This window comes from Lonchura striata, chromosome 1A (genome assembly GCF_050655825.1).
Source record: "Lonchura striata isolate lonStrDom1 chromosome 1A, ASM5065582v1, whole genome shotgun sequence".
NCBI classification, from domain to species: Eukaryota; Metazoa; Chordata; class Aves; order Passeriformes; family Estrildidae; genus Lonchura; species Lonchura striata.
In genome coordinates, this window is record NC_140741.1 from 11,482,346 (window position 1) to 11,508,528 (window position 26,183).

Sequence of the window (26,183 nt, forward strand, 5' to 3'; positions counted from 1 at the left end):
GTGTTTGCATGCCAGGATATAATCTATTTCCATTCATGGACATGCACACTGTGCACCGATCAGTGCAAGTTGTACAGATTTTGGGCTTCTCTGTAATCTTTTGTAGCTGCATAGGAAATCCACCCCTGGAGCACAGAACCTGCAGTGCAGAGCACACCCATGTGCCCATCCCAGATAACCTGTGCACTCCTGCATGTCCTTATCTCTGTGAGTCTTTCACAGAGAGCCCTCCTTAGGAATTCAGCACCCATTCCTGATCATTAAAATACACAGCAGAACCCTTTGTTTGTAAGGCCTGAAGCAACACCTACAGCATTTCCTGTAATAATTTCTTTTGATAAAATGATTTTATTTTAAAATATTCAGTTAAATGGAAGGATTTGTGTGAAGATGTATTCTGGCTGTCAGAGCAACTAAGGTCTGAGAAAGCCACTCCATTTCAAACCTGCTCATTGAAACAAAAAAAAGAAAACTCCCAAAGGAATATCAGTGCTACCATGTAAAAAAAAAAAAAGAAAAATCTGAATACTTCTTTAGAACTTACAAGGTAGAAAAAGAAATTAAAAGTTTATAAGTTAGTTCAGCATTTGTCCCCCTTTTTTCATATGTACAGTTTTAAAACTCATAGAAAGTCCAAGTGAATTGAGTGTACTTTAAGATCTTTGCCACACCTGGATTTCTCCAAGCCGATCAAGCTGCTCTTGCATGTGGTTCCTTGTTACAGTTACATCATACTCCAATTTATCATATTCTCTCCAAGCTCTTTCCAGTTCCTAAGTATATAAGAAATGTTAAGAATTACAGATGCAGGTTCAATTAAAAAAACACAAACTTTTTTTTTTTTTCCCCCCGTGGTATGAAACTTCAGGAAGTAAGACATAAATAGATAGCCACAATAAATAAATATTTGTAATATTTAATAAATAATTAAGAGAATGCAATGTTTAAACAGCTTTTTGATTTTCTAATTATACTGAATGAAATTCAAACAAACAGCATTTTGTCTTTTCACTAACAAAAAAGATAGGCCAGGGCAAATTCTTCAGAAAATGCCTTTATAGTCAGCAGGCATGTTGATCTTAAGCTGTCTTGCCAGTGAGGCAGAAAAGCCACAAAAATGGATGCAAATTTCTGTCTTTTATCACCCTGAATGCACATGTGTGAGTGCACAGCATGTGTGTGCAGTGCATTATGCAGGGGAAATGCAATTCAGCTAGCCCTGCCTGCAAGGCTGCCTACACACCACTGTTCTGCACGTGTGCAGCTGCAAACCCCACAAGGAAAAAATTATTCTTCTTTGAGGTCAGCCCCACAATCTCACTTTTGCAGCCTACATCAAGCAATTTACTAATTTCAAATAAATTGAAAAGTTAATGAGGGAATGTGTGTCTGGAGGATTTCCTTTCCCCTGGTTCCCCTTGCTGTGTCCAACCAATTCCTGCTCCAAGGCAATCCAACATTCAGACTACAACCAAGATTTCAGGGCTGTCATCATGTCAGTTCTTACCACAGCTACCCCCTGGAATCTGACACCTGTTTGGAAATATCTAAGTAGGCAAAAACGATTCATTGTCATCATGAAGTAGAAAAGGACAGTAAACAGCAATTTCCTTTCTATCTCCTTTTCTTTTAAAAACTTTTGGAAGTGCATAATTTGAAAGATCTTTTAGATGTAATGGTCCAACATTACAGACAGACTATGGCAGTCCTGCAGCTGCTTTTGCTTAAAGTAAGTCAAATAAAGTTTGTGTTTGACACTGTTTTGCCATCACATGAAATAGCTTATTTGCATTATTTACTTCTTCTGTTATCAATTTCTCACATTTCAAAGATGATAACTGCCACACCAATTAAGACAGTATGCACCCATTCCTGGTCAAAAAAAAAAAAAGTACAATTAGAGAAAAAACACTCGATGAATACAGTGAAAACATCACTTTCCATCCACCTTTGACAAAAACATGAACAACTAAAAGACAACCGAGTTTTTGCTGGGATGCAGTAATGAAAAAAAAACAAGCAAAACCAATGCAATTAGGAATAAGAACACAGTAATTTCACACTTGATGAAGTTTTGCTGGAAAGAACGTGGCACTTACTGCAGTGGCTCGGGACACCTCCCGACAAGTGCTGAGCAGCCCATTCTGCAAGTCATCTCTCTGTAGGACAACATTCTGGATGGCTGCTGGGTTATCTGCATTCATTTCTATCTCCTGGCTTGCTGATAGCAAAGCTTGCTCAAGCGTGTACTATTGTAATAAAAAGAATTATTTTTAATGTGCTGCATCATTGGGCTGATTTTCGTTTTATTTCAGCTATCAGTGTTCTGATAATAAGCATGTAAAATAACATCCACTTTAGGTAATAAATACAATTGTCCTACTTTCTCCTTGTGTAGCTGTTGGAGCTTCTCCTCCAGTGCTTGCACGACTTTATCCTGTTCACATAAACGGCTAAGCTTAGCCTAGTATAGAACAGAAAATGACCATAATTAGCATTTTGGGATTTGCATCTTCAGTAATCAAAATCTAACTTGATCCAATCATTACACGAATCCACAGAAAAATATTAAAATAAGAATTCTAAAATTATGTAGGTGTCAGTCTTGCATTTTCAAATTACTTAAGAAATCCTCTTAAGAAACTATGAAGTGCTATTATAACTTGAAGCAGCATGGCTGAAAACATATAATTAATGATTCTACAGCTAAATCTTTACAACTTAATAATAGGTATTATTCCATTCTAATTTACATATTGCTTAATATTACAAAGGTGATTTTATACATTCACAGTCTGTCCCGTGGCTTCTCAGGTGATTGTATCAAATAGTTAAAATTTCAGCCTAAAATGTAAATTTCCTGCAAGTTAGAAGCTTATTACAGAGGCATGTCCCTCTGTATCATGATGCAATTTCTGCTGGCAATCATCTGTACAAAGTGGGTTTCAAAGGCAAAAGCCAAGAGGAAAATTATTATCAAAAGAAAGAGACAAATACCAACATTTACAAGGAAGAAGGAATAGAAATGACTTACATCAATGTCCAGCTCTTCAGTTCTATATTTGTATAGTGTACCCCTACATTCTTCTTGTGTTAACTATAAGGAAGAATAATATTGCCTTAAAACAACTTAGTTGGACAATGAAAATGAAAACTACTGTTCAGCTTAAGAGTTTTAACACAGAAATCAGCTTTTGCTTGAAAGTTAAACCTGCCACATTGAACAATACATATTTAGCCAATATACATTAATGAGGGTAACTAAATGGAATGTCAAGCAGACTGTCAGTAGAGCTGCATTAAATTAACAGGCTGTTTCTAATGCAAACTGGAGTTTCAAAGATGTACAACTCAATCAAACATGGATTATGGCGTGAGATGAAATTGCCAGAGTACATCTAAATAATGATGCATCATTGTGCCTAAGTTCTGTTATATGAATTCTAAATAGAGGGGCTCATTCTACTCTGAATTAATCATTCTAGGCCCACTGAGGTCAGGTGTTTCACAAGCAGGGTGATCTGATGTGAAGCCAAAACTAGAGCAGAATGACCTAAGTTTACAACATATATGTAAATATCTTATTAGAGATACGTCCAGTAAGTGTCACCACTTTTCATATGGATTTTTCATATGGGTTTCCTACTTTTCATAGGATTTCCTCCCCTCCAACAGAGCATCACCAGAAATGCCACAAATGGAAGCTCTTCTATTTTATCTTAGGCAAACTCAACTCCTTGCGCTAGTCAGGATGCAAAGTACGTCAAACTACTTTCATACAGTTCCTCACATTAAGTTCTTAACTTTTTCAATCTGTTACTGACCAGGAACAAGATTTTAAAATATTTTACAAGGAAAAAGGCAGCTCCCCATTTTAGAGTGAACTGTCACACACAGTAACTACTTAATATTCTGTACAGCAAGGAAGGACATAACACTATCAACCTTCATATTCTATTTAATTAAAAAACATAGTGTGCACTGAGTCCCAACAAAGACTCTTTCCTTCCGTGTGTCTGTCAGAATTAGGTTATTTTGACTTAATAGTACAAGGAAGACTACTGAAACACAAATCCATGTTAAGGGACACTTATAAATAAAAGGACTAGGGAAGGGCTCATGAGACAAGCATTCCAAACATAAAATAAATCTTCAACACACTAAAGTGTTTCATTTCACGATATTATGCCCACATACCTCATGCAAATGTACCTGGTGACAATTTAGAAGTATGAATAGTGTATTAAAAACACAGAATAACTTTCTTTGAAACGGACATTTCATGAAAATGAATGCTGGAAGATGAAAAAAGCCACAGCACTTTTGCACCTCATGAATGTCACACAAATTCAGAAGCTATTTAAACTCCTACTATTGTAGAGTTGTGCTGTTTTATTGTTCATTTTATCACAATGAGAGAAAAGTGAGGAATGGAAATATTTAAATAAAACCCATAAACATGGCCAAATGTCTTTAAATTGCAGAGGAAACCTAGTTATATTTCACTACAGGAAGATTTTACAGAAGAAAGATTATCCCCTATTAGATAAATACACATTTCCAAGTCACTACTCAGCATTCTATGTGACTTGGCTGGAAAAATATATTGCTTTTTCAAGCCAATATTTTTTATACTTTTTAAAAAAGAAAGACATTCTTTGGTCATTTCAACCTTAATTTTAGCTGTGTTTAAAACAGTTTGCTGATTCAGCATCCCTACCCCTCTGTACCTCCTGAAAGGAATACATTTTAATTATTAAAATAATTTAATTATTAAGGCATTTTTAAGTATTCAGAAAAGGAAAAGTTTTTCAAAGACCACTACAGATGTGCTAATTCTTCTTACTAAAATCCTATCACACTTTTCAAATTGCTACTTCTTGCTTGGGTCAAGCAGTGCCAGCTCCACACAAGATGCACTGCTGGAGGGAGAGCCACCTCATTCTAGCATTTCCACTGCAACATTTTGCACAGGCTTAGCACAAAAACACCCCAAATAATAGGAATAACTTAATCCATCCCTGACAAAACAGCAGCTTCACTGCTCACAGCCCATGAGCTGAAGGCAGGAGGCACGGAACACTACCGTGTGCTGCTGGAGTGACACGGGCAGACAAAACAGAATTGCACATCTCAGGCAAGGTCGAAAACGCATTATAAGAGCTGCAATGACCAAGTTATCAAAATGTACTTCGTGTCACGTTCCACAGACGCCTTCCTTGCCAAACTCCTGCAAAGGCTCAGCCAGGGCAGGAACTCCAGAGCAAGAGTGCCATCTACTGAACCCGCAACAGGAGCTGCTGCTGGTCCCTCTCCCTTGACATTTGCCTGTTCAAACACACCAAATTCACTCTTCTTAACACCAAATACCTCCCAGTCACGAGGGAGCAGCGCCTTGAGAGCTACAAATGGAGCTTTCCATTTTTCAAAGGCAAGCTGCACATGCAGAATTTGGCCAGACGTGTATCTCGCGTGCGAAAAAGCAGAATGACCTTAACTGAACCTCCCTCTTAGCTTAGGGATCATCTGTCATCAGCTGTACAGTGCCTACCTCTGTCACACACAGCACCAGATGATTCCCAGAAAGGGAGAGATCCCCTGTGATGGACACCCTGGGACACAAGTGGTTGAACTATTTAAGTAGTTGATATTAAAAACATTGAAGTGACAGACTTACTTCATTCCTTTGTAAGCTATTTTCAGATTCCACCGTTTTGATTCAATGAATTTCTAGGAGGATGTTTCACACCCCAAAAACATGCTATGCACCTCTGCAGGATGTTGCACTTAGGAAATTAAAGCAGGACAACCAAGGACATATTGTTGTTAAGCACAAGATTAAAATCAGGACTTCACGGAGGCTCTTTTGTTTACTTCTTGCCTTTTAAAATACATCTTGCTATCAGGAAGCAAATGGGAATTTTAGTCCAATTAAGGTTCTCCTCTAATTTTGAGTTCTGTGATACAAACCACTTCAAATACAAATTGAAAAGACAAGACTTTCAGGTCAAACACCATCACCTTGTATTCATAACAAAACCTGAAACATTTCAAAATCTAACATGTATAACAGTTTAAATATATGCAGCTCCTGTAACAATAGTAACAAGGGAAAACCAAAACCTCTCTATCTTTACAGGAACAAAAAACTTAAGGGCTATTTTTCTGTGATTTTAATGTATTAAGAACAATTATCCATGGCAAGACCTGGATGTTAGCTTGTTGCACTCAAGATTTTAATTCTTGATCCTTAAGGGAATGCACACAAGTAAGAGGAACTGAGGAAAATTTTGTTTTTTGAAGTCAGCCTGTACTGCTTTAGAGAAAAAGACTGGAGAACAAGATTAACACTCCTCATCTAGTATTAGAAAGAATCAAAAAACTCCAAACCAAGATAGAAATGAGTCTAGTCTGTAAAAACCCCTTTTTTCTTGTCTGTACATTTGGAATAATTTCCATGGCCTGTACTTGTGAATTTATAGAACAGTCTGCAGAGCAGACTGATGTAAGTCAAATGACTTAAATAACTCTGAAGATGTAACGAATCACAAGCAAAAGTGACTTATAAATAACACATTTGAAACAGTAGATGTTTTTGCTGTTTTACTAAAGAATCATTAATCATTACAAAAAGCAAGCAAGAAAAATTAAATACAAACTTTTCTTGCTTTCCTTTGCTTAACTGTAAATGAGCTCAGACCAAAAACTGAACTGAATAAACTGAAGCTGAGAAAGATCCTTTTCTTTATCCACAGGAATGGTTGCAGTCATCACAAACTATTTTAGCATCCTGACAAAAAAATGAGTTTCAGTCACTTGCAGAGACTTCTCCCAATTATTTACAGGTCTTTAAAACTGCAGCAGGAAAGATGACTGTTAAACTAATTTATTTCATTTGAACAATAAATTATACACTCTTTAGACTTGAAATAAAGTTGCCAGAATTTTCAATGGGTTGGTTTTGCATTACAAAAGTTTAGCAGACTATTTAGGCAGTGAAATTTGGAGTGTATTTTTAGCCTCTCCTGTAAGTTAGTTAATGCAACATCTCAAACAGGAAACTTTATCCATGGAAGTAGATGTTGTGACTCCTCAGCTAAGGCAGCTTCTGCAGAAGCCTTCAGCATGTCACAACCTCTCTGACCTCAAGAGACTGTATCTCCAGTGGCAACAGGTTACTCAGAGTCACTGCTTCTCTGACAAGAATGTCAAAAAAGGTGTTTATTCAGTGCCAGATGTGCCTGCAAGGTGAAGGCAGATACTGCAGCTGGCAGCAGAGCTTGGCCAGGCCAGCACTTGGGAATTTACTGGTATCCCCAAAGGCAGGATCAGATTAGCCCAGGCACAGCTATACCTCAAATATGTCTATTTCATATTAGAAGCTTGGGCTAATTTCCCCTGACACATTAAAAAAAAGCTCTGCTCATTATACACCCATTGATTTATTTGTCTTACCTACTCTATCACACAAAACTGACTTGCTTTAAAAAAAATTCTAACAGTCAGGCGTCTTAAAAAAATTACAACAAACCCCTGAAATTTCATTTAGGGCTCCAGGGCACATTACTTCTCTCATTCTCCTCCAAATAGTTCCTCCAGGTTCCAAGTTAAAGGTCCTGCTTTGCATGTAGGAGCACAAATCTGACAGTCATGAAATCAGTCACTCACAACCCAACTTCCTTTGGGAAGCTGAGATTTTTTTTGGCAATGTTTCTGGATCAGAAGCAAACTTACGATGTGGAGTTGACTTTAAAAAAACGAAACTGGATTGAACGGGATGAAATGGATTAAGTTGCAGCATTTTTTAGAAACATGGCAGTAATAAAGATCTGTTTTACATGGCAGAACATCTCTTTTTCTTCAAACTGTGCAACCTTTATGTATAATTTTGGCTCACAAGGGCATAAATGTAAATGCAAGGGAACTGGCCAGATATTCCCTTGTGAGAACAACACCTTCATTGTAGCTGAGGCAAGAAACTTCTAAAACACCCCCTGATGTGACAGGGGCTGTTCAGTTCAGCCCCAGCACCCGTAAGACACTGCTGTGCCAAGGGAGAGGGATTGGCCATGCTCATAAGTCAGTGCAGGTCTCAACTCCCAGACAATATTTCCATTCACATTTCTGATTCTTCTTCCATCTTACCATTGCCAACAAGCACTAGACACTCTGTAAGTGTGCACAGTAAAGGCTGCTGTGACTTTATGAACAGACACTGCCTTTTGGATTTACAGGCCCCAGATCAAAGTAATTTTGATCCTTTCTTTCTTCAGTGGCTAAAGGCTGGGTAGGTGCAAACAAAAACTTGTAAATCCACTTCCTAGAACAAAACAAAATTGCCAGAAATGACCAGGTAAACACCGCTCACATGCTTTTGTAGTGGTCAAAAGAAAGAAGCACCTTTGAACACTAATTGCAGAGAATCATGCTAAGACAAATGTTGAAAGCTCATTGGAAGTTTCATGAATTTACTGGACACCTGCATAAAGCACCAACTAATTAAATCGTCTAGACAGAGAGAAGTTATTCAAGAGTGTACATTTAATAGTAAACAACAAAAAAACGCAGCAGAAGCCATGCTAACGAGACTGCAGCGCTTCGGGAAGCATGGATGACTTGTGGGTTTCCAAAGCAAAGAAGAGAAACACCGATGTTATGAATAAATCTGAGGGACAACCAAAACTGTCACTAAGGAAAGTTTTCGCAGATGATAAAGCAATTTCATTCACTATCCAAGACCTTACTTGATGGTACAGTTGCGGTCTTAGCGCCGAGTTCTCAATCATAGTGTGAACCATGGTGATTAAAGGTTCATTCTCTTTCATCTATTTCAAATCAGGAGGAGCATACAGCAAACATCAGTTTACAGCATGGCTAGATTTGAAAGACGACACTGTAAAATATAGCCTCTACTTTAATTCTTTCTAATAATGCAGTAGATTACATTTTAACCCATGCTTTTTATATATTCCATCATTCAAGTAATAACAACATCTGAAAAGTTTAATATATCAAACAAATATATTAAAAGTAATGTAAATGCTCAACACCAAGGTAATATTTATTCACCAGCACTCTCCCTTTTTAAAAATAAAAAATAAGTTTGGCTTTGCATGGTATTGAAATGAAAAGGATTATTGGATTTTGCTGCAGGAACATTCAAACCTTTATCAGAAAACCTTTTAAATTATGGATTTAATAAGTCAGTGTACATTAAAAAGATATAAGCATTCCCAGCCTGTGAATAGACTTATGTCCACATATCACAAAATACCTTTTTATATATTCCACTGATTTATATCCTTTGGAACTCTGAATCATTGCCTGTTGCATTTATCCACCCCCATACGCAGGAGTGTATTTTGGAACTGGCCAGACATTTTCTATAATGATTAGTATTTATTGTTAAGCATGCAAATGTCAAAATCAGGTATTTTATTACATATTGCATACATTTAGGATTTCAGAAAAGTGTGCAACCCAGAAAAAAAAAGTATGGGATTTTGGTCTTAAAAAGGAGATTTTCATAACAAATAAGGGGAAAATTATGAAAACAGGTGGTTTTCTTCTCCAAAATAAAACTGAAAAGTCACTAATGCACAATTCTCCTCCTATTTTTGTTGGAAACTTTAGCAATATCTGCTTCAGGTATGGTTACACAAAGTGTGTGAAGAAGCATTTATGATCTTTCACTTTGTATTTATATGCACTCTCCATGAAATTTCCATAGCAAGATTTTCTTTCATTAGATGGAAATGCGACAGAATGAGTTTTTGACACCTTCTAGTAATTCTTGCCCAAAATTATTTAGGAAAAATCTAAACTTCTACATTTGGAGCAGTATTTTTTTCATTTTATGGTTAACAATTTTTTTCTTGTTGTAGAGAGAGGACCTTTTTGTTGTTGTTGTTGTTTCTTATCCATTGCAAAGTCTGATCAGCTGGTAAGTTAATCAGCCAATAAAAGGTACCTTAAGAAGCTTATGATGCTCTGTTTGTCCAAGGCAGGGAAAAAACCCTAACCAAGCAGCCCCTAGCATTTACTCCATCATCTCCAGTACATGTAAACAGAAAAACAGAACTGACACAAGAAGTTGTTCTCCCTCTGCATTAAAATTTTCTCCAGAGTGGTGATACTAAAAGAGATCTCAATAAGGAGAGCAACAATAAGGCCCAAAGCCAAGCTATCAAACTACAGCCGACTGATAAATTAATAAAAGAAAAATTGCTCTGAGGCTCAAATATTTTATTAGGAACACAGGTTTGTATGCATTTTTATTATCTGGTTTCAACCGTTTCATAAACTCTAGCTAATACCTTTCTACAATATTCCAAATTTTTCTTTTCTGACCAGTAACAGTGCCAGAATTCATTTCTGTTGAACTACTCAAAGGTTGTTTAAACCCAGATCAGAAAACAAGCAATGGGTATTTGCTCAAAAGACATTTTGAAGTAATGTTTTGTCTTTTAGAGGCTCCACCTTTGATTTACAGTTCTACCAACATTTTTATTACTACAGATGCTTAATCACACTTATCTAACCCTGTTTGTAAAGGCCATGTATATCCAGAAAAGTCACAGATACTTAAGCCCTTATAGAATAAAGATCAAAAAGCAGACAATTGGTAAAGCAATGCCAATCAAAGCCTATGGAGCAGTCAAGTACAAATGCTTTTCCCCTTTGGGATCAATGTTTCCAAAAAATTAGTGGCATTTAAGTGCTGAGGAGTTAGGATCTTGAGGGAGCAGCTATGTGTGACAAAGCTTCTAAAAGTTAAAGGCAGTGCACAAGTAAATCAGAGTTACCTGGGACACAGTGGCAAGTCCCATGCTGGAAAATATGACAAGGACACCTATTTTGGGGTCTTCAAGCATTATCACAAGGCTACTCCCAAACTGAAGCTGGACACCATTCACACTAAATAAATGGCTCAAGGAAAAATACTGGCTTGCTCATAACAGAGGCAAGCCTTGGTTTTCACTCATTTAAGGAAAAAAAAAATACAATAAAGGACAGAATTTAGACCCTCCATGTAATAGTAAAAGGATTATAGTCAAAGATTCTCTCCAGTTGGAAAAGCCACAAAAATTGGAATTAATGTCTCCATAAGCAAAGAGAAGTGTGAACTGCCACACAGCAACAAACCCAAATAAAATACATCAGTCTTGGCTTTACCACTTCCTACTTTGAGTAAATCTCTTTCTCTGAAGAAGTGATGTTTAATCTCTCCTTTTTTTGTTGTACTGATGTAGTACAAACAAAGCAGATAAAGCCCTGACCTCCTTGACATGTGCCAATTTTTCCTTGTAATTCACATTTGGCTGACTTGTGTAGGTCTTGCATGGCAAGAAGATGGGGGAAAAAGCTTTAAATATTTCAGAAGCTCCAAAATTGGTGGATGGATCTGGCACAGTGAAGTAGCTTTAGGTATCTTATTTAGTCTGCCTTACTAATTGTAAGGTTTTAGTTAGAATAAAGTAGTAGTGCACTGATCTATACTTTTCAGTACTTGTAATGGGATCAAGTATGTTTCTATTTAATAATAGCTTATTATACTACTTCTTACTAGAGCTAACTGAAAAATGCAGGAAAATGTAATGGAGGAATTAAGGGAATTGGTCTAATTAGCAGTAACTGGAGCTAGCTATGTAAATTCTTGGTACAGATATGAACAGCCAGTTTATTTTTGAGTGGGTATTTTGTGGTTTAAATTGGAAAGCCAAGCTGTCAGCAACTTTTCCTCTTCCTGCCTTTTCCTAGATTCCATGTTTGGTGACACCCTGCACAGCTGACAATCCAGAATGTTCTAGAGACCAGCTGGGACCGTGTCTGCCTACCAGGATTGTTGACCTCACTGCTGAGGTGACACTGCATGTTTTGGCTGACAAAAGACTCAGATTAACCATTTTACCCAATTCCTCTCTATCTTATTGAGGGAAAGAATAACAGGACCTGAGGAAGCTTTTCTCCCACCTTCCCTGTTCTTTAATCCTCTGTCCCAGAAAGAAAAGACGAAGCATTTCTCCTTCCTTGCAGTCTTTTTTTAACCCCATATTCCCTATCCTTGAGCCTTCCTTCTTCCTTTGAGAAAGGGAAGGAAAAAAAAAAAGGCCAGGTCAGCTACTTCAGCTTTTCCAGATAACCTGGAAAATACAAATAAAAGTAGTACCCTATAAAGTGCTAACACAGGACATGGAATTTTAGGCTGAAACATGGGATACCATGTCAACTCCATCCAAACCTCCTTGTACTACTTCAGCCTTCCTTAATTCACTACTTGTTCCCAGAGCCACTTTCAGCACCTCAGAAAAAGGGAGATGAAGAGCAGTGAGGATGTTGGCTGTAGGGCCTTCACTTCTTCATTTGACAACTTCTTGTTAAAATTCTGTTTATTTTTAGACACACTTTGAAAATGGAAAGAGACTGAAAATTCAAGTCCTAGCAGAATTATTTTAATTCCTAAGCATCTAAACTATTTAAATAAATAACTATTTAAAAAACTGGGGAAAATCCCCCAAAAAAGACTAAATGAAATTAACTTTAGTAAAGCTTCTGTGACCAATCAGCCTGGGATAGGGAGTTTTATACAGGTAACATAAGCTTAGTAGTAAAGGATTTTTCAGCCAAAGAGAAGCTTTACTATCAAGATAAAATTCAGAAGTGTGAAAGACTGGTGTGCTGGAGTTCTTGATAATAACAGAAAAGTTCAAAAGTGGGACCTTCTGCCATGGCTATTTGTAAAGGAGAAAAAAACATGTCTAGCTTTTACTTGGGGAAAAAAACCCAACCTTATGTTATGTTTTGTTTACTCTTTTTGTAATTTCTGAGTACAAATAAATTAAGGAGACAGCTGGCTTGCATTTAGTAGCACACAAGTGATTCTTTAAAAATCTGACAATGCAGAACACTGAGATCCTATGTGTACTCAATGTCCCATGCTGGCAAACAAATCATCCTTACCTAGGGCTGCTAAATATGTCCAGAACTCCTAAAATTCCTAAAATGCACCTGAATCTCTCTCTCAACTCTGCACATCTTGAGCCAGCAGAGTGGTTTAAAAATAAAAGGCTTCTGGACAACTGTTTATTTGGCCCTAAGAGATGCAAGAAATCATATGTCTGGGTATCTGTGTGCAGAGTCTTTTCAGGCTTCCCCCCCCCCGCCCCCCCCCCCTCCCTCTGAACTCCAACAACAACAACAAAAATTCTGAAAGCATAATGAAAAACCATCAGAAAGTGTAACGTGAGAATTTCTGAGCATGGCCGGAGGAAACAGCAGTACAAAAACAAAACTTGATTGCTAAAAGGTGATTGGATATTCTTGACAAGAAAACCACCTAAGCAGCAGCCAGCTTATTGCAATAGAATATGAGTTACCTTCCCTGCACGTGAATTTTAATCTGCCTGACAAGTCACCTGTACAACCTCGCAACAAACTTACTATTTATTGTGTACAGTACTGAGCTCTTTGTGACCAAGAAGGTGAGAGCTGAGCATACAGGGACTGGAGTCCCACCATGTGCTATAAGCAAAGTAGGTTCTGACACTATTTGCAGAGATTAAATACAAGTGGAAATATCTAACTTAAGTACACAGGACATTTAAAATCCAGAGAAGGTAAGCTATTATGCACGCTGGTTACAGATGCTGGTAACAAGGAGGAAAGGCCTCAATTACACTGAAAGAAATTTTGATTTTTTTTTATGCTTTTAACATAAAGGGAATTTGATATTTGGCAAAGTAATGAAGAGCTATAAGTGTGAAACCACCCCTAGAAGCAGTGGTATTCAAAGCAGAAAGACTTTCAGGGAGATTTATTTCCTACAGGTAGATAATAGTATTATAAAACAAGAGAAATGAGTATTCCAACCTGCTCTTCCATGATTTTGTGATTAAGGTAATAGATTTTAGACTAGATTTCTAAGTTGTAGTGATTCCTTGCATCTCTGGTATGGCACAACTATAAGACCTACACGCTTTCCTAATTAATGCTTACCACATCACATTTCTAAATTTTATCTGGTGCAAGCAAAAGGAAAGTAATTTTTACTGTTTTGCATCTTGTACATAGACAATTCCCCCCATTTAATCCTGCCCATCATACTGGCAAGCTTGGCTAACCAAGCAGTTACAACAATTTTATACTTCACATTGACAGTTATCCTTTCTTGACAATGAAGACAGAATTACTCCCTTATTCCAAAATATTATAGGCTGGAAATATTTGAGTTGGATGAGATATTTTGGTCTGATATAGCAAGCAGTATGTCCCTACTGTTTTGGACCTGCTGCAGCCCCTTAAATAGAAATGCATTGCCAACAAACTGAATTGGCCACAATTCCCACCCTGTTTTCAAGAGGTGATAGGAAAATAAAGTCACTGGGTGAAACAAGCCCATGTCAGAGTGTGTATTGTCTCAGTGCACAGCTGGGGTTTTCAAAAACTCACTGAAACCTCAGTAGAGGAAAATATAGAATATAAAAGTTCTAACAGTTGGTTTTAAGTGTAAGGCTCAAAAGTTTCAATAAAAGACATAATAAATATAAAAGATTCTTACAAAAAGTGATTTTTATATTTTTAACCAATGGTCATCCAGTTGCTTATTTTAGTTCTAAGCACTTATGACTGTCTTTTATAACTGCTAGCAAAAAAAAAAAAATCCACTTCAAAACTACTCAAACACAACTTGTAAAGAAATCCCATTTGGTCATGAAACAAGGCCAGAAAGAGAAGGATGTGATATTGCAATTCTTCACTTGGCAGCCAATTATGTTAGTGAAGACAGAACTGTACTCTCGCTCCATGAGATAACCAGAAACTGGAAAGAATTAAAATCTTTTTCCTTCAGAATGAACTGAGAAAAATGAGAAAAGGAGACATGTTATGATTTGTTTAAAATATGCCTTCATGTTTGACCTCCTCTTCATTTAATGTCCTGTAGAAACATCTAACTCTTTTTAGTGTGAAAAAATGAAATTCTCAGAAGTACCCATTTTTTATAAATCGCATGTGTGTCATATGAGCTTGGAAACATATTAGGACTGGTTAAAGAATGTAAAATGCTATAGTTAGTGTTATTATGAAAAGGAAATTAGGAATATATTTAGAACAGAAAAATTAATTGATGATTGGCTACTGTTTTCTGACAAATTTTAAATTGAGGGCTTCTTTTTCCCCATAAGAGCTCAAATATTTGATTGAGATATTCTATGCTGTGGGCATCATCCAAACTCACAAAAAGCACTGAAAATCCTTCTCCCCAAATATTTCCAGCTTTGATAAGAGCAGGCAAAAAAGCATTAAGAAATACAAATGCACAAGCAAATTGCAAATCCCACCTGGTGATCCAAATATATGGCATTCCTTTGAAGGTGATGTAAAAGAATCTCATTCTAGAAGGCAGCAGTCAGAGGGGAAAAGGAAAGGGACAGAAGGTGCAGAATGCATGAAAAGAGCTTTAAAGGATGTAAACTAGACAGTGATAGACAGTTCTGCTTGATGGAGAAATACAACGCTGTTTTTAACCCTTTTTTGGTGAATTGTTAACAAGTTTTGAGCCCAAAACAGAAATTAGGAGAGTTTGTTACAAATCAGACCATGAACCACTACATTTAATTTTGGTTTACTCATAAAACACGTAAGCTTATGTAAATGGCCACTACATAGGCAACTATGAACCCTTTGATAAATCCATGTTTTAAACATGTCCTACTTCTCAGAGATGTGTTACAAATAAGATGGAGTCTGACTGGAGGCTGCATAAGCAGCAGATTAATCCAAATCTATCACAACTCATTTTGCTTGTAATACAAAATAATAGATTAAAACCACTTCATTTAAATCTGGGGTGGCTTTCAGATGCCTGTAGCCCCCATTTGTCTGTTTAGCCCAGAACTCCAGCCAGCTACAAGGCACTTCAAAATATTCCCAGGTACTTTTGCCTCGGCTCATTTCCAAAACTAAAGCCTCAAAGGGTTGATAGCAGAGCCCCACGCACACAAAGGACTAGCGCCGCTCTGTTCTGCTCGTGCGGGAGCCAGGGAATTTTGCACAAAGCAAACTTGGGTTAATGAATGACCGTGGGTTAGTGAGGATGGAGCATGACACACATTGCTGGGTGGCTGACCTTTGGGCTGCTGGCCTCAAGCTTTAGCTGCATGAGCTGTGCTAGTGTGTGCTCCCGGATACTACTCAGCTCCGCCTGCTGCCGTCTCAGCTTTATGAGCAGCAGCGTCAGCTCCTCCGGCTGAAGGAGTGCGGCGTGAGAAGCCAAAGAGCAGAGAAAAGGTTAATTGGTACACCAAACAACACCTCAGGAAAATAAGGCATGCCTTATAAAAGGTTTGCTTCTAAAATTAAGTCAGGTGCACCTTTGGACTGCCTTACAGAAACTCTGGCAGTGACACAACACATCTTCCCCAACTGAACGCCTCCAAATATAAAATGAAGGGTTAGCTTTTGACTGCTCAAACCAGCAAATGCCATAAAAGTCAAACATTCTGTATTGAGAACAAAAATAATTGAGGATTTTGCAGGGCAAAGTCTGTGCAGTCCTCAAATTTTCCTGACATGCATATCAAACTGACTTAAGTCAGGAGTAGACAATTCCAGCCCTTAGGATGTCGTTACCTGTACGTGGGCAGCCATTTGAGCTTGGTGAAAGAATCAAAACATGCCCTCATGAAAATGTAGTTTTTAAAGTAATTCTTCACAGAATTATTTAAAATAATTCTTCAAATCCATGTGTCAAAATTGAGAGGAAAAAAATATGACAGTCACATGTTTAGTGAACTACCTTAGAAATAATCACCGTTCACAAAATAAATCTGCACAAGCATGACAAAAATACTTTTCCATCCCACCTTTCACAGGTCTGAGGCCTCCAGTTATTTTATCGCTTTGCTTTTATGACTAAGCTGTATTACACAGCCTTAGGAAGGGATGAAGAATACCATTTAAGACCCAAGATTATAGAAATAAAGTCCAACTCAAACAGGTATTTGTCAGGTAATTCCACACAGATCAGCTTAGGCCATCAACCATTCCTGGGAACCATTTCTATTAGCAGTACTCCAAAGAAAACAAACCACTGAGCATCACAAGTATTTTTGTTATGTTCCTGTTTGCTTCTGTTTCTTACACTTCTCCAGAAGTCAGCCTTACAAGAGGTTAAATATTCATCCAGTGTTTTGATTTGCTCACAAGCCCTGTGAGTTAAACAAAGCCCAAACACAAAAAGCTCCTAAACCCCTGCTTGTCCTCTTCCACAGCCACAGAACTTCCCCAAAGCAAAGAAGTAAAGAGCTCCAGAGAACCACACATTAAAAATGCTGAAAGTGAATACCAGTTTCTCAGAATAAAGAAGAAAAGTCCCTGAGAAGCAGCATGGCACCAGCACTTCTGTGAGTTCGGAACAGAGGAGCCCACAAGAGGGAGCAAGGGATTTCCACATAGCTTCAGTTGGCAAAACCATTTGCTTTTGAGGGAAAACAAACACCAAACCCAAATTGTCTAATGGCAGTTTTCTTTCTTACAGCTCTCCTTCAATACCTGGATTTAAAGTAGTTAATTCCAGAGAGTAAGTTTAGAAATCTAGGCTGCTATACAAGACATTTTGGAGTTCTCTCCAAAAATAGGCAACAGTGCTTTCAGTCTGCAAAGAACTCAAAGCACAAGAAGCCTCATTTTTAGGAATATGAGAACAAAAAGTAGCATCTTCAAACAAAAGGAGCACTTTTTCAAGATCAAAACTCCTTTTGGTACATTCTGAAAAGCCCAATTTTAGTGCATTAGGAATAACTTATTTCATAGCTCTCCAACCCAAACTTTTTTTCCAAAGAGGAGCCCTTAGAACAGAACAACTGCTCCTCTCTAGACAATCATAAAGTTGTTGCAGGTGCTGTGCATTTGATGCAGGTCTTGGGACTCTTGCAGCAACCATAACACAAATTTTTCTCAGGGCTACCTACAGGCTTCTTCCTCTGGCCCCTGCACTGTTCTGCTGTGGGCAGGATTTCTGGTTGGTTTCTTGTCCCTCTAGAGATCAGCCCAGCAGAGCTGAAGGGGCCACATTAAGAAATGTCTGGAAGGCTCCAGCTGCCAAAGGCCAACCCACAAAAGTTGCTGAAGGTGCCAGAAATCTGTGCTGGGAAGTGCAGGAAACAGGCCTTGAGGCAGTGGAAGGACTGGCTGCCCACAGTATGATTCCCCCCAAAAAATCTGTTTTCTTAATTCATAACTGTCTCCAATCAGTATTTTCGGATGGACAGAGAGATGACAAAAAAAGGAGACAAAGACTGGTAAAGAAGTGACATAAATTTAGGGCAATTTTCTGGTTGAGAGTCATGTTCCAATTAGGAAAGTGGAGAGTATTCATCAACATCACTCTGATGAAGTATCTTCAATGAGAATTTCAGCTCTACCACAGAACAGTGACAGAAACGACATCCTTTTACAAAATGCTCTTTTACATTTCCAAAAAAGCCAAACTTTACTTCTAGGATTTTCTAAATAATTAATGGAGAAATAAGTGTTCTGTGATGTAGTCCACCCTCTCCCAGAAATTTCAGCAATGTATCAACAATGATTAAAAAATAGTAAATGTGTACTTCCCAAAGAAAACCTTGACTCAGCAGCTACACAATATTCTTAGAATTCTGTGGAATCACAGAGCACTTCTTTCCCTGATAATTTAAATAAAGGTTACATTTAAAGCAAGCTTTAACTAGAATAAATTTTCAATGTTGCCTCTTCATACTTAAAGGATTATTCTTAAAAAACCCCTGATGTACCAAATAAAAATCCAACTCACTGTTTTGCCTTGGAGGCTCTGAGGAGTAACAGGCTGTAAACTCAGACCTGCTGGCATCGACCTTCTGTCCGGCACAAAGACATGCTGTACAAAAAAAAAAAAAAAAAAAAAAAAAGCACAGTGTGATCCACAGTTATTTCTAAAGATGCAAACACTTCAAATGCTAACACAAAAAGTCAAGCCAACTTCCTCCTTATGAAAACTTCCTATGACTTGTACCAGTCATGCTCCCTGCTGATCTACTACCTAGGTCACTCAAATAGTCTATCTAAATTCTAGAAATACCCCAAATTTCATATTTCATTTAATTAACAGTTCTCCCTCATTATTGTTGCTACTGACAAAGTGCTGACCATGAGAAAGGTCTACTGACAAATCACATTCATTTCTGACAATGCACCAAGAGTCTGCCACTACAGTTCTATTTCCAAAGCACAAGCAATATAACCAAAAATATTCCCCAAAGCGGATGTTTATCACTTAAATGTATGTTTAAATAAATGTAGACATTTAATGTCTAAATAAATGTAGACATTAGCTAAGAACATTGAAAAATGTTAAATATTCACAAGTATTAAATGTTTTGTAGCAATTTTAAAGGAAGCCTCGAAAACAATAGACAGTTTTAGCACAGAAAGGTCCACAGCCATGGCAAGATACCTTAGGAAAAGTACGTCTACAATGATTTGTGATAAAAGAAACCATTGAGGACTTATTTCCTTTATCAGTGTTCCAAAGGGAACTCGTGTGACACAGTTCATTTAAGGTCAGCTGAAGAACAGCAATTTGGGGAGGTAAGTCTTTTTCTGTCTTGCTGTAATCTCAAAATATTAGGGGCAGATTGGTAGATAAAGCAAGTTCTGTGGGTGTAGTGCAGCATTCTTGGGGCTGCAGATGTAATTTCTATTTCAAGAATAATAAGGAAGGTTTTGGAATAATAAGGAAAGACAACAGAGGACAGAAAACTAGCTAACAAAAAGAAATATTAAAGAAAATTTTTAAGCTGCAGGGTGACTACTTTGGACTAGGCAATGCCTTTTAAACATATACAAGCAATCAATTCAAAACCACATGCTGTAAAAAATAGAAAGTTTTGGCATCTGCTCATGATATTCTCATTCCTGCACTTTCAAACCATGCCTTTATTGACTTCTCACACTGAAACAGTCACACACAAGGGGATTTGTGCAAATGGGCATGTGGATATGAACACAATTATTTTATGTTTGCCAGGTCTTGCAATACCACCCTTGCCTCATCCTTTGAGGTGAGGAAGGATCAGCAGAACAAAACCAAAAGCCATAACAAAACCCAGCTCTTTTTTCTGGATCTCTTGGGAAGCAGCTCAGCTTGAGCATCCCCTGCCTGCCAGAGTGAGATGACTTAGGCAGACAATACAGCTTGTCCTGAGCAGCCCAGCTTGAGGAGGATGCTTGGATAGATGGATACATGTACTCATGGATAGATGTACACATGGCTTGGGCTCCTCGACTCTCTGCTGGAAGAGACCTCCAGCCCCCCTCCTGTGGGGCTTTAACTTTCTTTAGTAGCCTTTTCTTCAAAATAAGTGTCCACTTTCCTGTAAAACTGCTGGATGACTAAAAAGACTTTCTTCACCTTTCCAGTTCCAACACATGAGGCAACTCCTGCAAGTTCAGCCTTGTTCTCTAACCATTTGATTTTAGCTAAGTGGACTAAGTCTCCTTTCTGTCTTATACACAATAAAGAGCATTTGAGTTGTTTTATGTCCTTCTCCAGATATTCTTTCTAACTCATCACTTGTGAACAAGTTTAAAAAAGGCAATGGCTTAAAAGGTAACAAATGCTAACAGGAATCCTGCAAATTTGAGAATCCAGCCTGGGATGTTAAGTCTTGTAGCACATGGAAAAAATATATTTGTGACAAAAAATTGATCTTCTTGTGGGTTAAATGCTCCAGCCTATAACAACTGACATATTAAGAGAACACTGCTTTAACTTCTCATGATAGAAGAATTACAGAATTTTGGATAAATTCTAGAACTTGCTGTTTGGATGGCTATCTATGCAGAAGTACAGCACTGTGTATGACAAATATTGGCTATACAGCCCTGAAAAGGAAAATCCATCCCACTTCTCTATTTGGAATAGTGCTTAATGCACATAGATGGGACTGAGCTCTGGAGAGACACAGCGGGGCATTTTCATATCACTGTCACAGAGGGGTTTCAGGAGGATTTTGAGAACCTAAAAATAGAAAGCCAACCATTGAAAGCCACTGAAAAGCCACTAAGATCTCTACGTAGATGGAGTTAAGGTGTTAAAATTTACCCTACTGATTTCAAATAATCAGTCTTCTAAGTACCCACCTCTTAAAGACAGGGTGTTTTTAATGTTAATGGCAAAAGCTGGTTGTGTAACTAATTACATACAAACCAAACAGCATGAAAAACTCAAGGGAAACAGGAGGTTTGTATTAAAGATACTCAATAATAAAATGAAATACTAGCATAAAATGTTCAACAAGGAACAAAAACATCAGGAAGCAAAACATGGACCACAGGACAAGTCATACATACTCTGAAGCACTGACCCCAGTGATATTTCTCAGATATTTGAGAAGCATTGATTACTAAATTTCCAGAGCAGTTGAGACACAAAGGATGCCAAATCAAAATTACTCCTTTGGTGATACGGATCTAAAAACTTTAAAATCCAACACCTGATAATCAACTCTAAGTTGTTTAAATTGCTTTAAGTTGTAGTTATAGATTTTTTCTTTCCTGCATCAAAAAAAAAAAGAGACATCCACAGATACAAAGTTTTTAGAAAAATGCTCAGGAGCATTTTACATACAACTGAAGGAGTAATTTTTATTTAATTATTTCCAATCTATTATAACCCATGGTAACATAAGCATGCTGGATGTGGCAGAGGGGCATATATGGCAGCCAAGTTTACAATTCTTCATGTGGTCAAGCACTAAAGTTGTGTGCATTTCGACAGTGATCCCCCTAAGAGCTCGAAGGAACAAAAAGGAACAATACACTCGATTTGCTGCTGGAACCCAAGGCAGTCAAACTTGCTGCTGAAGGACAGAAAGCAGCATGTGCAAAGAAACCTGGGATTTTGAGTCTTCTTGGTGCTAGAAAGGAGTTACAGTTCTGCACATGCATAAGGTATTCTGAATAATTTGCCTCCTGACCCCTTATTTTTTTTTAGGGGAAACATATTATCATGGGCAGTAGAATCGGGACATATTTTCATCATCTAGTATTTTTAAAAAGTACATTTTTTACTACTCTTGGGTTTTTCCATCCTTGTTAAAACCAAACCTTTCTCCACAAAAACCGTGACGTAACAATATCCATTATAGTAAAATATACTCTGGTGCAACACGAGTTTTCCAGTGATCAGATACATTCTACTGAAAATCCCTGTAAAACAGAGTTTTAACTATTAAATGAAGCTTTTTTTACCTTTGTGTGGTGCGTCCTGTGCCTGCGGTCAATGGTTACATCTCCCCTCTGCACTGGCGACGACACCTCTGAGCGGTATGTCCGCTGCGGGGAGTATCCCTGGAACCCAGCGATGGAGCCGTGCGAGGGGGACGTGGGAATGGAGTGCATGGTCTGATCAGAGATGTTGATCATGGTTTTTGGGCTGCTAAGGGTGCTGTGCCTGCTGAGAGTGCTCTGCTTGTTGTAGAACTGGCGTTGCTGCCACTCGTAGAGCTGCCACATCGTGTCATCGCGCATGGAGCGCCGCTTGTCCTCAGCGCTCGCGGGCCCCACGGCTCTGTCGTACGCCGAGGGAGCCACGCTGCAGAGGCTTTCTGGACGTGTCTTGCTGTTCCTTGGCAGTGTCCTGTACCCCTCTGGGTACCGGGGCAGCACCTGAGCTCGATGGCTTGGCATATTCCTCGGCAGCGTCTGGTAGGAGATGACGCTGGAACACAAGTTTTCTTCTGTTAGTGTTAATACTGTGGCAATAGAAAGTTGTTCACTGTGGGTTGGGTTTATCCAGCTCTCACCTTTTATAATACTTTGAGTGCCACTTAAAAAGCACTCAAGAAATTCAAGGCAACAGTTCAAGAATCAGTGATGCTGACTGAATGCACTGTTAGCAGCCAAAAGTGGATCATTTCTGATTATCTTGCTGATATAATCCGTATTTCATTTTTTTACCAGTTTGCCAGTCTAGTACCCTACTAGACTGGCAAACTTGATTTCCAGTTTTGATCAAATCTTGGAACTTGTCTATATGCTGGATAGGTGAAAGTTTTTAAATGCTTAAAGTTCTACACTGTTTCCATATTTCCATTTGAAATCTTTGCTTTTTTTTTCATAAGTGAAAAAAAATCCTGTTGTTTCCCTAAGAAAATATTGAGCAATTACTACAGACAAAAAAAAAAAATTTAAACAGCATTCTGTGGGAAAACTGCTGGAATTGTCTGCAGAAATTATATTTTGCAATTGTCAAGGACATGTCATTCTGTATCAGCCATTCATGTGAAACAAAGAGCAGTACACATCTTTGTTTAATAATAATATTTTATTGCTTTTCAACTCAGATATGAATTCAAAGGCTTATTTTCTTAATTTTTTGCCCCATTAAAAGTCTGGAGTTCTACAGTAATTTAGCAACTTTCAGCATTAGTGGAAATACAAAATTTTCTATACCAAGGATTGATGCATGCCTAAGTATGACAAAGCACTTCTTGTTCATTTTTTTTCAGAGGACAAAATCTAGGTCATAAATATTGATTTATTCATCCTTTATCTAAAATGCAAATGAGCACCTCTTAAAGCCTTTTGCTACAGAGAATCATATGATTGATACTTGCTTATAGACAACAAAAACAGCCTCATATTGGATCTGATTTAGCCATGAGAGGGCAGTAGCTTCCAGCTACACCCCACACTAATGTGAGCTAAAATCCCTGAACCATGAAGCACCAGAACCTGGAGACGCTTTTGAATTCCTTCAGTGTCACAGAAAAAAAAAAAAAATTATGTAAATCAAATGGCAAGGTAAACCAGCATCATGCATGTGAGAGCCTTATGGAGAGCCTTTCTTATCAGGGAAATTGATGATGGTAAAACCCACTTTTCACTGAAAATAGTTAGGCTGAATATTTATGATCATCTGCAACATTTTGAAGATAAAAACTGCTGTAAGAGCTTTATGTACAGAATCTGCTACAGTTTCTGAAGGTTTTCAAGAATTACCAAAGAATTATCCCCACTTTGTATTGGACAGCTTCCCATTCTCACAAAAAAAATTACAAAAAGGGAAAAGGGATTGTAAGTCCTAGTCTTCTGTTGCCAAATCAGCTAAAATACTTCCAAAATTCTCTAGTAAAATACCATTAATGATAAGGCTTTTGTCCATCTCCATATTCCAAACCAACCAAACAAGATGCTTTTGAGCTCTGTTTTTAACTTTCAAAATATAATTTTATCTATACCCCATAACAACTACAGTACAGTCTGATTTTCATGAATATATTTAGTAGCAAGACACACCTCACTCACTAAAGCTCCTCACACATTTATTAATTAAATGGGCAGTGTAATCCTGTGGGCATCTTTAAATACCCTGAACTTGCAAAAAAGCTGCCTGAAGGTCTTACTGTGCAAATACATCAATTTAAAATCTGCATGCAATTACTTATATTCTGGAACGTTTAGAAAGATAACATAATCCACCTTCAATTGCTAAATGATGAAAATTGAAAAAAGTTCAACCACCTCAATATTAAGCCTTGTTTTACATAATTCAATAAAATCAAAATAGCTTCACGAATGTCCTGTTGATACTTGCGAAAATGTCATTCCAGTCAAACCTGAAACCCAACTCCAGACAGCACTGCAGCTTCCAGCTGCTCTGCACACAAGCAAAGACTGCTGCAGTTAGGTCTGAGGTTGCAAAATATTTCTGCAGCTGCCATCATAAATAGCTCCTTAAAATTGTTCCCATATGAGAAGGAGTCTTCCACATGTGTTTAGAGACACCTTGAGAGGTTGTCTCTAGGACTGCTCTTGGATAGCAACAGTGGTTCTGGTGTCTGAGTTGGACTATTTGGGTATATTAAGCAGGAAATGCCAGATGTGCTTGGGAGTGTGTGCTCTACTGCCATCTGTTAGAGGTAGGGCAGGTATCTTCTGTTCATTGGGCAGTTTGCTTTATCTCTTCCACAATCAATCCTCCCTCCAGAAGATCACTTCTGTTATTGGGCCATTAATTATTAATTATCTTCTGTTCATGGCCAGTGAGTGTCCTTGCATGGCTGAGAAAATTCCATCATCCCATGGGGAGATGCTCTGCCCAGGGGGAGGAGCCAAGCATTCCTACCTGGATATAATCTGACTTCTGCAACACCACAGCAGCCTTTTCCCACTGCATCCCCAGAGGAGCAGCTTTCTTCCCCACTGCATTCCCAGAGGAAGCCCAGGCCCATCTCCACCAGCCCTGAAGCTCCAGAGGAAAACTCCCCCCTTGTCCAGGATCCCTGCTCCCACAGAAGCACAGCTGGCACTGCAGGAGGACTGAGTCACCATGGGATGGGACTGCTGCCACCTCCCTGACCCACAGGCTGTCAGCTCCTATTCTGACTCTGACAGTAGTTTTTTTTTTTTTTTTCTACTATTGCATTTGTCTTAATTTTCCTAGTAAAGAACCATTATTCCTATTCCCACATCTTTGCCTGAGAGCCCCTTAATTTCAAAATTGTAATAATTCAAAGGGATGGGATTTACATTTTCCATTTCAAGGGAGGCTCCTGCCTTTCTTAGCAGATACCTGTCTTTCAAACCAAGACACTGGGAATGCAACTTTGCTGCTTGGCCTTTAGGGGCCCAGTTCTGCAAAGTTGTGAATATCCTCGGATTGAAACCTGAAAACAGCCCTTCATCCTAATGAACACAAACACCAGCTGGCCCCAAATACAGAACTTTCAAGTAGGATTCAAGAAAGGGTGGCACAGTGGAAGATTGAGGCCTGGTGTTTTACTGCATTTATTATTTCAGATGACTCTTATATAGGCAAGGCAGAGAGACGGGCTCAGGTCCTGGGTTAGCAGCAACAAAAAACATAACTTAGTACCAAACGACCCCTCTATTTTTTCACACTTGAGAAAGACCAAGTGGTCAAGTGAACCACTTTCATGAAAAACATTTTAATTCATAACTGACATGTGCAAAACTCAATAAAATGATAATGAAGTAGAATGTGTCTATTTTTTATTTAAACACATTTATTTTTGGTTTTAAATAACTTTGCCTTAAGGCAGCAGTTTATTCATGTGGGTTTTGCCCAACTAGATGTCTAGATCCATGGAAAAAACAGATAACTCCTTGAAGAATTAAAATCTACATTGCTGTCATTCTCT

At 38.1% G+C, this 26,183-nt stretch overlaps 1 protein-coding gene across 17 annotated transcripts in view; it reads right to left on the bottom strand.

Moving 5' to 3' along the window:
• The window catches only part of PLEKHA5 (pleckstrin homology domain containing A5), a 165,810-nt gene that overhangs the window by 20,226 nt on the left and 119,401 nt on the right, over positions 1-26,183 (bottom strand). For 8 of the 17 annotated variants that reach the window (XR_014952114.1, XM_021535137.4, XM_021535134.4 and 5 more), the window contains 9 exons: positions 22,270-22,738; positions 18,812-18,895; positions 16,127-16,246; positions 15,339-15,392; positions 8,745-8,825; positions 3,035-3,097; positions 2,384-2,464; positions 2,100-2,249; positions 672-773 (listed from right to left, as the gene is read on the bottom strand). Coding sequence is in view for 16 of the 17 variants with exons in the window: in XM_021535137.4 (XP_021390812.2) it covers positions 672-773; positions 2,100-2,249; positions 2,384-2,464; positions 3,035-3,097; positions 8,745-8,825; positions 15,339-15,392; positions 16,127-16,246; positions 18,812-18,895; positions 22,270-22,738 (1,204 nt within the window). In the remaining variant the exon portion in view is untranslated. The remainder of the gene's footprint in view (positions 1-671; positions 774-2,099; positions 2,250-2,383; positions 2,465-3,034; positions 3,098-8,744; positions 8,826-15,338; positions 15,393-16,126; positions 16,247-18,811; positions 18,896-22,269; positions 22,739-26,183) is intronic. The other 9 variants (XM_021535139.4, XM_021535135.4, XM_077783260.2 and 6 more) reach the window with 5 other exon arrangements.